Source organism: Drosophila santomea, chromosome 3L (genome assembly GCF_016746245.2).
Source record: "Drosophila santomea strain STO CAGO 1482 chromosome 3L, Prin_Dsan_1.1, whole genome shotgun sequence".
NCBI classification, from domain to species: Eukaryota; Metazoa; Arthropoda; class Insecta; order Diptera; family Drosophilidae; genus Drosophila; species Drosophila santomea.
Genome location: NC_053018.2, coordinates 19368895 through 19384677, shown reverse-complemented (window position 1 = coordinate 19384677; position 15783 = coordinate 19368895). Strand labels below are relative to the sequence as shown.

Below are 15783 nucleotides of genomic sequence, written 5' to 3'. Positions count from 1 at the left end.
GTATTCTTCAGCTGCTGTTGTGTTGTTGCTGCTGGCGAACTGTAAAAGCTTTACCCCCTTTGCCCTCCCCCAACAGCGACGTCGGCCGAGGCAGCGACTGCGACGTGGGCCACTTTTCGCCTTCGTTTCGCTGTCGTTTTCAGTTGTATCTCGTTGCTCAAAGCGCGCGGCACGCGAACGCTCCGAAACTCCCAAGTAACAGCAGCAACATCAAGCAGCAGCAGCAGCAGCAGCTACAGCTACAGCAGCAACAACAACAACAGTGATTCGCTGGCAAACAAACAAACAAAGCAACATATTTTTGTGTATCAATTGTCGGCCTAAAACTTCACATAAAAGTGCGTTCAATGCGAAACAAATATATTTGTATATATCGAGAGCAAAGCAAGCGGTTGCATAAATTGATTTCGGGCCATTTTGTGATTTGAATTTCAAAACCCGAGAGCAGAAGAACTCCTCTTCCTTAGCCCAAAAAAAGAAAAATATATAAAAAAAGAAGTAAAATTTAACCAAAAAGCAGAGCAGTGAAATTAAAGCAAAAGAAAAGAAAACCAGCTTAAGTGAAGTTTTCGAAATCGAACAGTAGAAGGAGAGCCTATTTTTGGATAACCTCCGCGGAAGGAGCTGAATGGTAAATGCCTGTTGTTTTTTCGCTTCATTTCCGGGAAGAAAATCCGGGGTTACAGATGCTGCGTGTGTATTTAGCATGCAGCATACACGCCGTATACGCAATGTCGAATTATCGCACCACAATCGCTGACTAATCATCCGCATCGCGGGGTCAGCGCACTTCCTGTCTTTGTGGTGGGCCAATACTTCCGATTTGCCTGCCAATTGGTATTTTCGTTCAGATTAAACATTACAACTGGACACAATCTAAACTGGTTTGCGATTGCGAAACTGGTTGGGCGCTTTAACTGTGTGAGCCTCTCTGTTTTGATTTGACTCCTTTGGCCCGTGGGGCAATTGATTTGCATTCCTTGGGCTCAAGATTCCCGCCGCTGCTTCTAATCAGAACCGGAAACATAAAGAGTCAGGCGAACGAACAGGTGCATGCATAGAGCCGATTCCTATTAGGCTAATGGCAGCATCTGTACTGCGATTCCTACTCGGGTTTCGTTGGTTCTCCTCGAACCTCGTATGTTCATTTGCATTGCATTCATTATGTTTGTTAGTACGACCAGCTATCTACGTATATGTATATGTATGTATGAGGCCAGGGGCCTCGCATAAAATAGTTGACAAATTCGCAAACTATACAAACAATGCCCCAAGATACTCCTACACAGATAGGTGGATACACAGATACAGATAGAGATACACGAACTTATACTCATGCACTTGTTTGCCGAGTTCATTAACATTAAGTGTTGTCCTTGTGCGTTTTTAGCTTTTTGCTAAGCGAATCAAATGCACAGCTCAGGGTAATTCGACTAGTGAATACACTATAGTAGCGCAGCATAATAATAATATTACCAACATTAATAACAGAGTTTTTATGATTTTTATCACTATCAATAATAATATAATTTCACATGCTTTAAAAAGAATACTTTGATAAGCAAGCATACTGAATAAGTCTGAGTAAAGGGTAACTAGAAGCAGTAGTAAATTAATGGAATGCTACACAAACTGGGTTAAGTAGGCCCCAAACTTTTTGGCCAGGTTTCACCTTTATTAAATTCAGCAGCAGTAACAGGAGCAGAAGTAGGATATAGATAGATATACATATGTACATGGGCGTGAGCAAATATATACCTACCCGTAGAATAACCCACAGAACGGCGATGATGATCTTCATAATCAACGTTCGCCGGCGTCATCATCGAAAAGTCAGTCGAAGCCAAGCGAAGCGAATGAACGGTATTTGTAGTAAAAAAGCGGCCAATAAACTGAGCGCGTGCGGTTCAAGGTTTGGCCAAAGCCAAAAATGAAACTAAAACGTAAGGCAAAGAAACAAAAGCAACAAAAAATATAAAAAAAATACGAACACACCGACGACAGAGCGACCGAATGAATAACAATTAAATCTGAAAAGCATGAAATCATCTGCCGAGCGGGGCTAAACTAGCACAGCCACTAAAATTTGTACCCACGAGATACGCGCACTCGCTCACTCAGATACTTGCCATATAAATCTGCTGAGTCTCTGTTCCAATCCCAATCCCAATCCCAAGCTCATTGACCAACAAGTCGTTCTGTTACCGTTAAGCCAAAAACCAAGTCAAGCGCCCATTAACAGTTAAGCTGCGAGCGGCGCTGGGGCCAATTACCCAACTCAGGGTAATTGACTTGGCCAAAAGACAAAAACAGGAAAACAAAAAAAAGAAAAGTTTAAAAAAAGTGGGGTTCATAACTCTGGGTGCCGCCTGGAATGAGCTGAAATCATTTGCAGCTCTAATTCCTGCGGATTCTGGCTGGGAATCTCTCGAAAAGTTCTTCGCTTCTGCCGTCTAGTTTATTACAAAATTGACCTACATATCTCTCTTTTTTCTTTTGCCAGCTACATTTGTATCTCGGTATCTGTGTGCCTGTTATATCTCGTTATTTATTCATTATAATTTTATTTCGTCTGCTTTGTGTATGTGTCATTAGCAAACGAAATGGGTGGGTTCGCAATGTCCGTTGACATTAATGAACTTATATGGATTGGTAACCAAATAACGAAATATCCCATTTTGCACAGTGGGAGAGAGAGCGCGGTATTTCGATGGTTTCGCCACTCGTCGAATGGAGAACTTTCAAAACCGTTTTGTGGGCCAGTGGATTGTGTTTGGTTAGCCCTCGTCATAATTGACAGTTTTGTGCCAAGAATATACCGCAAACTGTTTTAGTTTTGATTTGGACTGGCAGTCGCCACAAAACGATTCGCTTGGCTGCATTGGCAGGTCGAGATACAGTAAAAGAGATACACTAACTGATACCCATTCGAGTTGCAGTTACTGGTTGAGCACAAGAAGTGACCTTTACATTCTCAGAACGCCCTCGATCGTAGCTCTCAAATCTCTGGTATTCAGTTTACTCGGGTATATCATTTTTGTATGCTCTAAGATCTCTAGATCCGACCACAAATGTGGCAAGGTGGCAAGCATAACCACAGATGATAATGATGTTGGTACTGATGAAGAAAAAGTAGCACGCTAGTTCTCCGTTTAATAAATGCATTTAATGCACATGCACTGCAATAATAATTCTAGTAATAGCATAATATACAATTTATTCCCACTTTTGACTAGTTTTTAAACCATTTTCCAGAAATACAGGAAAAATACAGGTTAAAAAATATTACAACTTGACGATAAACCACTATAAAATATAAACACAAATTTTACAAGACACATATAAGAACACTACATACATAAGTGGGTACTCTAACAACATGTGATTGACAGACAGAGGCTATAGCCATGTAGCCATGCAGCTATATGAGTGGGACCTGCCACAAATGGAGACGGGTCGGCTGCTCCATTCAAAGCGTTAAACAGAACAGAACCGAGAATTCAGAGTCGAGAACTGAGTAAATTCAAGCCCCAGAGAACTAAACTAAACCAGACCGTAGTGAACTCAACTGAACTGAACTGAGCGGAATGGAATGGAATGGACACGGGCGTCTGCAATAACTGTTTCGACGGACCAGAGTGTGCGTGGCACACTCGCGGGAAAGTTGGGAGGTGCTGGACTGAAGTCGCAGAAGCGTATCTCGCCAGTTAGTTCCGAGCCGCCATTTAATGACGTCTGTTTTTATTACAAAATGTATTAAAATGTTGTACAGGTGGTTTTTGTCGGCTGTCTAGGTGATGAAAAGGGGCTTTTTCGAATGCGGGTGGAGGGGGTTTTGCTTGGGTGGTGCTGCAGCCACGACTCCGTGTGTTGATGAGCCTATTAAATGCTGTTGATGGCTCTCAGCGGAGACCGAAACAAAAAATAAGTACAGAAACAGAGGCTGTTTCCGAGACTCCGTCTCACCAGCCGATGAGACATGCGATGGATCTGCAGATAAAGATGGAGTTTTTGCCGGCTGGCTAATGACTGTGACTGTGTGCCCCGAAAACAGACAAGTTTAAAGTGGGTTAAACGCGTGGATCGGGGTCGCTTGTAAGTGTCTAACACGCCTAACATGATTTCAGCGGAGGATTTTGGCTTTTGGGGGGGCCTATTAATTAATTGCCTTTTAAGTTGGCAAATTGTCTTAATTAAGCTCTACTGAAATAAGGGTGCTTTTCTGCCTATATGTAACTACTATATGTTACTATATGTTACTACTAAAGCGGTCATAAGTAAAATAATTAACTTATCTTCATTTATATGAAGATATAATAGATTAACTTATAGTTCCGTATCATACTTACACCTTTTAAAGTATGTATATCTCTCTGCTTAAATCCATTTGGAGCACTTACTTGGAAGGTCTGCAATCCACGGCACTTTCAAATCCCTTTTAGAGTTCCTCCTCCACCAACTCTCCCCTTTTGTAACTCGTAACCCTCGAGCTAATGTGTGCCCATTTTATATTTATGCGTAGCCAGCTCAGCTCATTAGCAAACGCCAGACATTGGATGGGTTATGTTAAGGGCGATAGGATAGGATGGGGCGTCTCCTCCATGGTAGGTGCCGCAAGAGCAATCAGCGAGGAGGAGAAGCAAGACACACACAGTCCTAGGAGAAGAGAGCTGTGGTACTTGGCAACTCCATCTTCAGCAATTTTCACTTGCACTTCCATGCTCTGGCAATCGCTGGAGTTAATTTTATTTGCAAAATAAAGCGAAACAAACTTTAAATGGAGTCAAATGCCACTGCACACTTTCGCACACATGCACGCACACACGGACGCACTCACACAGATACTCACCAATACCAATGAAAGCCAGACGTCTGCCGAACAAAGATTGCACGCCAAACAACACAGCACAAAAAGTTCAAACGCCAGACAAGGATGCACCAAAGTGCAAAGGCAGCCAGCCAACCAGCCAGCCAGCGAGCAAACGAAGCAACGACCGAACTGCAGGGGCGGATCAGGGCATTCACGGGGTGCCGGGCCGCAGCCAGGAAGCAGGGGCGGAGCAGGGCCCAAGAAAGGAAGTGTGTTGCCTGGTTGGCTTGCCAGGCACTCGAGGCAGACGGCGACCAGGCGACGTTGCAAGCAAAGGGATAGAGCACCTGCCACAAATTTTATGGAAATGAAGCTAGCTTTGAAAACGTAGAAACGTAGTAGAAACGATGTTTATATTCAATTTCTTAGATAAAGGTCATAGAAACATATATAGCGTTATTTTTTGAGATCCACAAAAAACATAAATATGTTCTTACTCGATGAAGGAAAAGGTTCTTGGTCAAGTTCTTTTTTAGTAATACAATTTTACTTAAATATAATAAATAATATTATATACAGTCTTAAGAATTCGTCACAATTAGTCTGCAAACTTTTCTGAGTGCAAACTTTTCAGTGCTTGAAAAACGGAAAGCAAAAAGGATTGAGCAACCTAGGTGCCCCTCGGCAAAAGGAAGGTGGTGTGGGAAATTTGGCCCGGCGGCTGGTGCCTCCTAGGAGGAGGGGCAAGAGGGGGCCAAACAGCAGGAGGCGAAGACGACGGACGCACTGAAGCACACACGCACTACGCCGGCAAACACAATCACATAATCTCGCAGTCGCACAAACAGAGAAACACAAAGGCACACACACGCGCTGCACGGTTGAAACAAGAACAAGTGCATTGACACTTTACGGACGGACGGACGGACGGACTGGGCAGCGGTGGAGGGAGGAGTGCGAGTAGTAGGGCAGAAGGGGGAGCGGGGTGAGCGGACAGACGGCGGCAAGGCGACTGCAAAGGGTGAAGCACCGACAGCTCTGCATTTTGATAGCAATCCGCAAGCGGAGCAAAGCCCACAAAGGGATCGACCTCAAGGCGGCAGCAGCAACATCAAGCGAACACAGCTGATCGATCGACACGTAGAGAAAAACTTGGAGTTTGATGAACTCCATAATTCAAAATCTTCACCTTTTTTTTTTTTGAAATATTTGAAAGCGAATTCAAACTCGGAAATGGAGGTACAATACTATATGTATATCAACTTAAAATGTTTAAAAGGAAATATAACGAAATATAACACAGTAGACATTGTTCACTGTGCAAAAGAGAGTAACTTGAGCAAAAGATCCAGATAGGGAGTCACAACAACTCACCAATTCGCGTTCGTTGCACCGAATCCGAATTGCTAAATGAGCACAGATAGTGGAGAAACGGGAATCGGACGGGGGGCTTCTGATTATGATATTGCAAAACAAGCTGGCCGGGCAAACTCCCTGCCAGACTCTCAAAATGATGACGATCGTAATCGCCTGCTGATGACGATGACGTTGCCAAACAGCGCTCGGCAAAAACTCAAGAATGAAATGCCCCAGCAATAACAACAGCAGCAACAACAACAGCAACAGCAACAGTAACAACAAGAACCACAACAACGCCAAAGAACGACGTTTATAGTTCAACGCACTGCAGCCCATTGCCGATTCCCGATTTCCCCATAGCCAGTGGCCTGTGGCCAGTGGCCAGTGCCCCGAAAGGATCGGGGGAGCATAGGGGATTCGGTCGGGCATCGGAGTCCGGGAGTGCAGGGACCAGGGGACCAGGGAACCAGGGAACCAGGGGAACCAACTCTACGTCGCGGTCATTGATCGTCTGTCTTCATATGAGTGTGTTTTTGTACGTTCGAGTATGTGGAGTATCTGTGCGAGAGTGCTCCTCATAATGAAGACAACGACTCTGGTTGACTTTTATTGACAATATGGTGACGGATCTGATGTTGATCTTATTATGCTGAGACAGAAGTAGGGGCCGTCCAGTCGGACAGGAAGCTGATGATATCAGTGCCGCTCGGCGGGATCTGATTATGCCGAGATTCGAAGGAAACTTGATGGGGCTTACATGGAATTAGCAACTAGAGGGAAAACTTGGGACACTAATCGATAATGGGACATATCTTAGATAATGTTAAGTTGAATTACAATGCGTCTAATAAAATGTAGCTATCTGATTCATTTGAAAAATATCTACACATTTTACAAGTATAGAGCTAATCTATAAGATATGTTCAATGGGTTGAGCAGCATTTTGGCCCAATGAATAGTCACAGCTTCTGTTGTTCAGGAGCAATACACACACCTCATAGTTATGTTATCCACTATTATGATCCATATCGTTCCGTTGCTTTGATAGCTTCAGACACTTTGGCAGCTTCTGCAGATAAAAGCAGATGAAAGCGCCCCTAAACGCCCACCGTTCGACTTGGCCCGCGAACATTGATCTCACCTACTTGGCGCTGTTAATTCGTATTATTAATTCAATCAATCACGGGTTGGATTGGATTGGATTGGATTGGACTGGCTGCCTGACTGGCAGCAGCTGCCCTAACGATCGATCACCCGGCAATCGGCGATCGACGATCGACGGATCTGATGGGAGCGTTGATCTCATCTGCTGAGTGTATGTGTATCTGTATTTGTATCTGTATCTCGGCTCTATTAAAGTATTTGTGGTGATGAGAGTGTCTTTGGCATTTCACAAATGTGGCGGCGTTCTAGTTTCGCCCTGTCGAAAAGCATTTTTGTCTTCGGCCTGACGGGTTGCCTCTTGGCTAATTTAATTGTTTGCTCTGTTCATTAAGGTTCCCTCGACCGGATAGATAGATAGATGGGATCCGAAGGCTTTTTTAGTTCATTGAAACATTTATAGCACAAACGCGCGTTCGCTGGGCTGGCATTTAATTTGCTAATTGCTAATGCGCTCGCAGCTTATCAATGTGGAGCATCAAAACCTATTTTTCCTCTTCTATTTTATTTGATTTTCGTCCTCTTGCTACTTTTTTTTCGACCGTCTGCCTTGATTTGCTTGCAATTTTTTTTTTTTTTTTTTTTATTTAGCCACACATTTTGGTACAAATATTTGATAAGACCACTCGAATTCGCACGTCTCGCGGCGATAATTCAGCGGCATTGCTCATCCGCCGCGTTGCCCGCGACTTGTTTGCCCGCTTGCGGTTTACAGTTAGAGATGCTTCCGGCAGCTTAACTTTTAATTTCGAGCGCTTTAATTTTGAATTTTGCATGCCTAATGCGAGACTGAAATTCATTTTCGATTCTGACGCAGCATCCCATAAATGCGGTTTAAGAAAATGCTTATTCGAGCAGGTTCAAAATACTCTTAATGATGTGGTAATTCCGCTGACTCTACACCGCAAAAAATGCTTCTTTTTATTCTTTTCCCTTTCATTTTTAATATTCTCGTTATCTGATTTGTAAAATACGCTTAAGAATGTTAAGAAAACTTACACTGCCAAATATAAATTTTTTATTTTAGTTATCCGACACAACTTTTGCAGTTCTTGCAAATCCGTGTGTAAAATGAAGTTAACATTTTATTTAGCATTATATATGATAAACATGATATGATTTCTTTCGGTGTAGCGATATTTTTGGAAGTTGGCACTCTGCTGCCGATAATCTACGCTAAGCTGCTGGCTAATTGAAATGTTTATGGCCGGACGTGAAGCGCGCCAGTTATTACAGATTTCTGATGAAGTCTTGTCGCTGGCAATTTATCTAAGCCTCTGCCCATTAGAGGTTTATTTTCTGGCTCTATCTATAGCGAGAGTCCAACCACCCAAGACTCTCCGTTTTTATCTAATTAGGTAGTCAAAACAAAAAAAAATAGAGAAAAGAGAACGTCGTATAAACTGTGTCACTAAACAAAAATCCGAGCAGGGGCGCGGTGGAGGTGGAGCTCAACTTTGCCCAGAGAATTGTGTCAAATAGATAAAAAAGAAAAACGATGCCAGCGGCAACGACTGCGACAACGACGATGGTGGCAATGATGATGATGATGACGATGGTAATGGTGATGGCGATGGTGCTGGTCATATCGTTATAACGATGGATGAAGAAGGCGTCGGGGCAGCCACTCCTTTTCAGCACAATAATTATAACCCCGATTCCCCAGCTTTATGAGAGAAAACTGGCCCCGAAAATTGTGGAGCATTTGAATAATTTTACAAGAATGCAATCAACGTGAAAACAGAACGTAAAAGAAGAGATTGTCAAAAAAAAAGACAGAAAAAGTAGGCGGTGGCTTTGTTGATTTAAATGGCACCCGAAATTCCGAGAGGGGAACTTTGGCTATATGGACAACTATTCAAATTGAGGTCATTCATCTCGCTTCGTTGAACGCGCTTAAGTGAATTATGTATACGTATATATGTGAGTGGTCCGTGTGGATAGGGAATCAGAATGAGAATCGGAGGTCTGGAGTATTTGAAGGCGGGTCAGCAACTCAGATGAGCATGTGAATGGGAAAGAAAAAGATAAAGAAGAAATTATTCCCCCGAAAGTGGTTCCATTTACACTGTGTGGAAAGCCTTTCTCCAAATCCCCGCTAATTGCCCGCAATTTGCCATTGGAATCTGTCAACCTCCCGCTGCTCGAAAAATCCACAAAATGTGATTGACTCGAGATCGATGCCCTCCGCTAAGGATTTCCATAAATATTTGCCAGCACTTTGGGATTTTGATCTTTTTGGCGTTCTCCATCCGACTCGTTTCTCCATTTGGTATAGTTTTGTTTCGTATCGTATTGTATCGTATCGTATCGTATCGTATCGGTTCGTATCGCTTCGCTTGGCTTTATTTGATTTTCTTATGGGAGTAGGTCAGTTCAAAATTTGCATATATGGCTGCCTTTGATTTCTCGCTCGATTTTTTATTCATATTCTGACTGTTTGCCCTGCCCCAAAAACGTAAATGTGCGAACACGTGCTATACATATGATGATTTTCTTATCCATCGACTTGTTTGGATTTAATTCAGACCGATATCATAAGCGATGATTGGTTATAAAATAAACAAAGACTGAGCGTTATCTCAAGTGGAATGGATGTGGGGGTGTGAAATGGACATACCGGATAGAATGGACATTGGGTCAATTGCAGGGTAAATAAAATGCAACAATGGAACTGTTTGACCAGCCATTATGTAACTAAAAATCTCTATAAATCGGCTTTGTTAAACCGTAAAGTTTTAGTTGCGATTCTGAAAGATTGCTGAAAGCATGAAGTTGGGTGAGCATTAGCAGGCTTCTGTTTATATAAACGCAGATCTTAAGGACACACCTTGCAGCTGTGATCTTCTTGGGAGGACTCTGCATCCTCGGTGATTATTTCACTTCTGGACAGCGTTATGTCTACAGTGCAGATGAAAGTTGCATATGCTCGGGTCATTTGGTGAACGATTTAGTTCCGGACTGCGAAGATTGCTCCGGTTACTACATTTGTGGCAATGGTTCCTACGAGAAGGTGAAGTGCCCTCAGGGTCTGATTTTCGACATTTCCTCGAAAACGTGTGTGCTGGGTCATTGCCCCAGATTTGATGGCACTTGTTCAGGAAACACTACAACACCTACGCCCACCACACCGACCACTACTACCACCACTACCACCACTACCACAACTACAACGTCAGAACCTCCAGGACCTCCTGGACCTTGTGCCAATGATGTGACATGCCAATTTCAAGAAAAGAGTATCCCTCATCCGAATCACTGTCGAAATTTTTACACCTGCTATGGAAGTTGCGCCGTTTTGGGACTCTGTGAGCTGGGAAAATGGTTCGATCGGGAGAAGATCTTATGCGATTATTCCCATAAAGTGAAAAACTGTCCCGCTAACCAGGACTAAGACGTGGCCCTTTTAGGTATTAAAAAGCATTTTTATATTATGAGCTTATGCAAACCCATTAATATTGTATCAGCATCGAGTGCAATATCATAGTACTTTCTTTAATACCAATGGCAACTTTTGATGCTACACCGGGATTTATTGCTGGGGGCAAAATTAAATCAAATAAATATGTGTCATGGCAAATCGAAGTGAGGCAAAGTTAATTTGAACGGTCATTAAACTGCAATTGTACTCATGAATAGTCAGCGAATAGGCAAAAAACCAACAACATGGCGATAATTTACGCAAATTGCTTGACACAATTTTGCAGTTCATTGTTATTGTTGCTCCTAATATTATTGCTGCTTTTGTTGTTGTTGTTAGTTGGGGCGTGTGGGCGGTTGCTGCGTTCGAGTTTTTGTTGCTGTGGCTGTTGCTGTTGCCACCGCCGGCTGAGAAAAGAAACAAATTTAGCACGCAACTAACAATTTCAGCTGCTCCACATAGAGCGGCACACACTCGCTGACTGGCACACCCAGGTGCATATGAAAGGAATCAAAAGTACATGGGTTCATCAGTAATGCTTAGCTTCGTACACGGCGCGGAAAAAGGAGTGCAAACCCTTTTCACAAAACAAAATATACCATTAAAGTTGAGCTGAACATGGGCTATTCCAACAGTTGGCCCCCATAGCTTTGCTCTGTGGCACAGCAGGCAAACTACAAACTTTCACCCGGCAGTAAGCCGCAGCATTTTGGACAATTTCGTAACTGGGTAAACACACATAGTACACACGCACACACACTCCGGCTCGCCCGGGAAGTCATGCAAATGTAGAGAGTGTAAGGTGCATTAAGTGCAGCCAGCAGCGACAGGTGAACGAACGACCTCAAACGAGGTCATCGGATGGGCGGTGGGGGAAGGGGGAAAGGGGGAAAGGGGGCAGCGAGGGAGGCCATTCATGCGCACGATAAAGCCGAAAAGCATCAACTATATATGCTTATGAACGAACATACGTATCTGTGTCTGTGCATGTGTTACTACGGCATGGGGAGCTTTGGCAGTTGGATGTTGCCTGTTGGCAGTTGGCAGTTGGCAATTTGGCCCCCTTCGCATGCTAATGGCCCGGCTCGGTCCGCTAAGCGTCGAAAGAGCAAAAGCGACCAAAAGTTGGGGCACGAACGACAAGAAACAGAATCCAGCCAAATGTGGCAACTTTTGGGCACTTTGCGAAGCTGCTCGCACTTCTGCTGCCTCAGATCTCGGTGACCCAAATTTTTTGCTACAACCAGAAGTGCGGAGCGCGGCTTAGCAAGAAACCCCTCACCCAACTTTGTGCACTCGACAAATGGTTGCAGTACTCGGCTTTATATAGAAAATTGCCCGCTTTTTAAATACACCAAGATTTTTTTTATGAGAATTTATCATCGTAAACATTATTTTTAAACGATAATTTGCTTAATTTTAAACACAGTTTGGTTAGAAAAAAAAACCCTCATAAATAAACTTATTACTTAAATCGGCCTACTAGCTTACATTATAAAATATGTTTTCATTTTCCTAAAAAACTCGGGAATAAAGTTACACTATCATCATCATACGGTGTACAAAAATATATTCAACTTTTCGTGGAATTTAAAGAGAGCACAATGTGGGTTTCCCCGGGTGCATTTCACACTGGAAATCTGGCCTAAACGAGTTTTCCCGCTCTCTTCTGGATCCCCACTTCGCTGCTCCGCTTCTTCCCCACTTTCCCCACTTCCCTGATGCTTTCATGCTTGTCATTTGGCTGCACTAAATCACTTAAGATGCTTTTAGCTGGGAAAAAAGTTAGAGCTTAGGCCAGCAGCAATGCTCCGCTTATTTATGTGGGCTTGGGCTTGGGCTGCCCAACTCCCCAACTTGGCCCGATGCTTGTGTGTAATGGATGGTGTTGACCTGTCCTGAATGTGCGCCGCTCCGTGGGTGGTGACAGGTGACGTGCGAGTGGAGGCGCCGAGATCCAGGTCCATGTCCAGGTCCAGGTCGATTGAATAAATAATGATGGGGTATTGTGTTGGGGACTTTGCTGCCTTGTGTGTTCCCAATTCCGCAATCGTGGAGACTCCAATTCCAATACGGACGCACTCGCGACGACTGGAAACCTTGCTGAATTCACCTGCAAATCAATGTTTCGAGACCCTCGGTCGCTAATTGAAAACACCTTAGAACAAACAGAGCAAGAACGCCAAGTGACCGCCATAAGCAATTAGCGCCGTATCGAAGCTGCCGACAGCCTCAAAACCCAATGTCCAATTCTATATGAGGGTGCTATTATCATAGTGTGTGGCGAATTATGCCATAATTAATTTACGAGCTGTGACAATTAACGCCAACGAGACAATTTACGATCAACGCTCTTCGGTGGGCGGTGAAAAGCGTGACTCTGGCACAATGCGAACCTAGAAACCTAGACTTACGAGCGCCTCAAGGCTGGTACTAAAAACTCGTCTGGCGGCGGTCGTTATGGGATCACTAAGGTCAGGGAAGTTACGGCTCAGGGTCTTCTGGAGCTGCTAAGACTATCACCAAAATAGGTCAGCCACTCCGAGATTAGCTCATCAAATTTTAATAGAGCAAATATTTTCAGCAATAGACTCACCAATCAATACACAAATAGAATAAATAAGTTAACAATTAGTATTACACTTGACTTATATAATAATCCCCTTTTCTGCTAAGTAGTCAAACTCTGATTTATCTCGCTTATAAGTTATAAATCTTTAAATAATAAGAGTATACATGTATTTGTCCAATGAAATCTTCGCAAAATGCCAAGAAATTAATGATCACAAATGTCTCCGTGTGCAGTGCCAACGACCTTTGTGACCTAAGCACCATCGCAGCTGCCATGTTTTGGTGGGCCATAAATGGGTCAGTGTGCTGGCCATCTTTCACTCGGCTAGATTGTTATTTTTTCCCCTACATATACATATACATATACATATACATATGCTGGCGATGCTTTGCGTGCAAAAGAGTTTTCCGGCATCGCCTGTCCACGCCGCGTATGCGCAATGCATGCGAAGTTTCTTTCACTTTTGCTTTACGCTGAGCGTATTTTGTGTTACTTTATTTAATGGTGTCTTGCGATGTTGTCAGTCCAATATGCTGACGCATAGTAGGGGCAGCGAGGGGCTTTCGTCATTAGTGTTGTGATTGTTTGTTTGGAAACCGCCGGCGGCGGCTACCGCCAGACCACAACAACACGCAGTAACAGCCCAAGTCGGCAGAGCCGAGGAAATAGCCGCACATAAACTCAAATAAGGCAAGAGGAAAAACAACGAAATCACTTGCCTACGTTTTCATATTGAGCGCAGTGGGTCAATGTCCCACTGATAAAGTGAGCATTGAAAGCCGGCAACTGGAGCAACTGGAGCAGCTGCGTCTGCTTCTTTTTCAGTCTGTCTATCTATCTCTTTGGTTGGCTTTTTGTGCAGCCAAATGCGATTTTAATTAATAAAATATGTGCTGTCTTCGGTTGCACAAAGCGAAATCATCTCACATTTTGCAATTTCAAATACACGACACTCAAGATATTCAAGAAATGACGAAACAACCTTATGGCTAATGAAGACTTCAAACGCTAAGCGAAAAATTGAAATTAATTATTTTCCCCAGACAGAATGTATCGCATTTCGACAGACCAAGCAAACAACAACTTGTAGGACACGCAAATTTTCTAGTCGACAGAACAGATATGTTGGCATTTGCTTGAAAGATACCCGAAAGTATCTACAAGTGTGTGACGCATTTCTAAGATTTATGCGTGTGCCAGTTTTTCACTTTCCCAACTAAATGCAAAGAATTTAACATCACTTGTTGTGGGGCTATGATATGATAATCGCGTATATTTTAGGGAGCGGATTTTTAATTTAAATAGTCAGGTGACTAATAAGATACAAGCCATGAAAAAATACGCACTATTTTAATGGGTAAACATGCGCATCAGCATTTCTTGGCGATATAAATGGAATGTAACATGCAATTCATAGCATACTTTTTGGATGCACAGAAATAAATGTAAGTCTTACATGGATTATGTATAGATGTAAAAGAAGATGGAATACACTAGTCTCTAGTCTTCAGCTGTTACACCTGCAAAATATTAAATTATTAAAAACATTGAATATTTAAACATACTAAATACGGATATGCATACTTTAAAAAATAGTTGTTCGAACTTGTATGTAATATTCATGTATAAATCGACCTCTGCAGAATTTCCGACTTCCGGACAACCAGGGGTCATTAAAATTACAGCAGCTTGTCAGTTTATATACAAAAACTGTGGGGATTTTCGATTTGTTATGGTGCGAATGACTAAGTAACTCATTACCCCTTTTTTCAATATACTCTACCCACGCAGCTGTACGTTATGGTCGCGTTCCCAAGCGTTCCCGTGAGCTGAACGGAGCGGCTGCCTCCTCCGCCGCCGCTGGAGCTCCTGCCTCCCTCAATGTGGATGAGACCACCAGCAGCACACTGCACCCGAGTCACCTGCAGCAGCAGCATCAACAGCATCTTCTACAGCAACAGCAAAACCAGCAAAACCAGCAACAGCAGCAGCCACAACAGCAACTGCAACTGCAACAGCAACCGCATGTAAGCGGCGTACGAGTGAAGACCCCGAGTACTCCACAAACGCCACAAATGTGTTCGATCGCCTCCTCGCCATCGGAGCTGGGCGGTTGCAATAGTGCCAATAACAATAACAATAACAACAACAACAGTAGCAGCGGTAATGCCAGCGGTGGCAGCGGCGTGAGCGTCGGCGTTGTCGTTGTGGGCGGACACCAGCAACTGGTGGGCGGCAGCATGGTGGGCATGGCGGGCATGGGGACGGATGCCCACCAGGTGGGCATGTGCCACGACGGACTGGCGGGAACGGCGAACGAGCTCACCGTCTACGATGTCATCATGTGCGTGTCGCAGGCGCACCGCCTCAACTGCTCCTACACGGAGGAACTGACCAGGGAACTCATGCGTCGTCCCGTGACGGTGCCACAAAATGGGGTAAGTGCCGCAGAAGCCGAAA

The 15783-nt window shown here is 43.7% G+C and overlaps 2 protein-coding genes across 3 annotated transcripts in view; both read left to right on the top strand.

Annotated features, from left to right (window-relative positions):
• The window catches only part of LOC120448557 (ecdysone-induced protein 78C), a 31722-nt gene that overhangs the window by 13104 nt on the left and 2835 nt on the right, over positions 1-15783 (top strand). Inside the window, exons 1-2 of one of the 2 annotated variants that reach the window (XM_044006006.1) lie at positions 15041-15058; positions 15115-15761. In XM_044006006.1, coding sequence (XP_043861941.1) covers positions 15399-15761 — 363 coding nt within the window. In that variant the 5' untranslated portion in view covers positions 15041-15058; positions 15115-15398. Of the gene's footprint in view, positions 1-15040; positions 15059-15114; positions 15762-15783 lie in introns of those variants that run through there. The other variant, XM_039630612.2, reaches the window with a different exon arrangement.
• On the top strand, positions 8704-10910 carry LOC120448559 (probable endochitinase). The gene is made up of 3 exons (XM_039630615.2): positions 8704-9981; positions 10067-10109; positions 10168-10910. The coding sequence occupies exons 2-3, from the start codon at positions 10100-10102 to the stop codon at positions 10722-10724; spliced, it is 567 nt and encodes a 188-aa protein (XP_039486549.2). The 5' UTR covers positions 8704-9981; positions 10067-10099; the 3' UTR covers positions 10725-10910.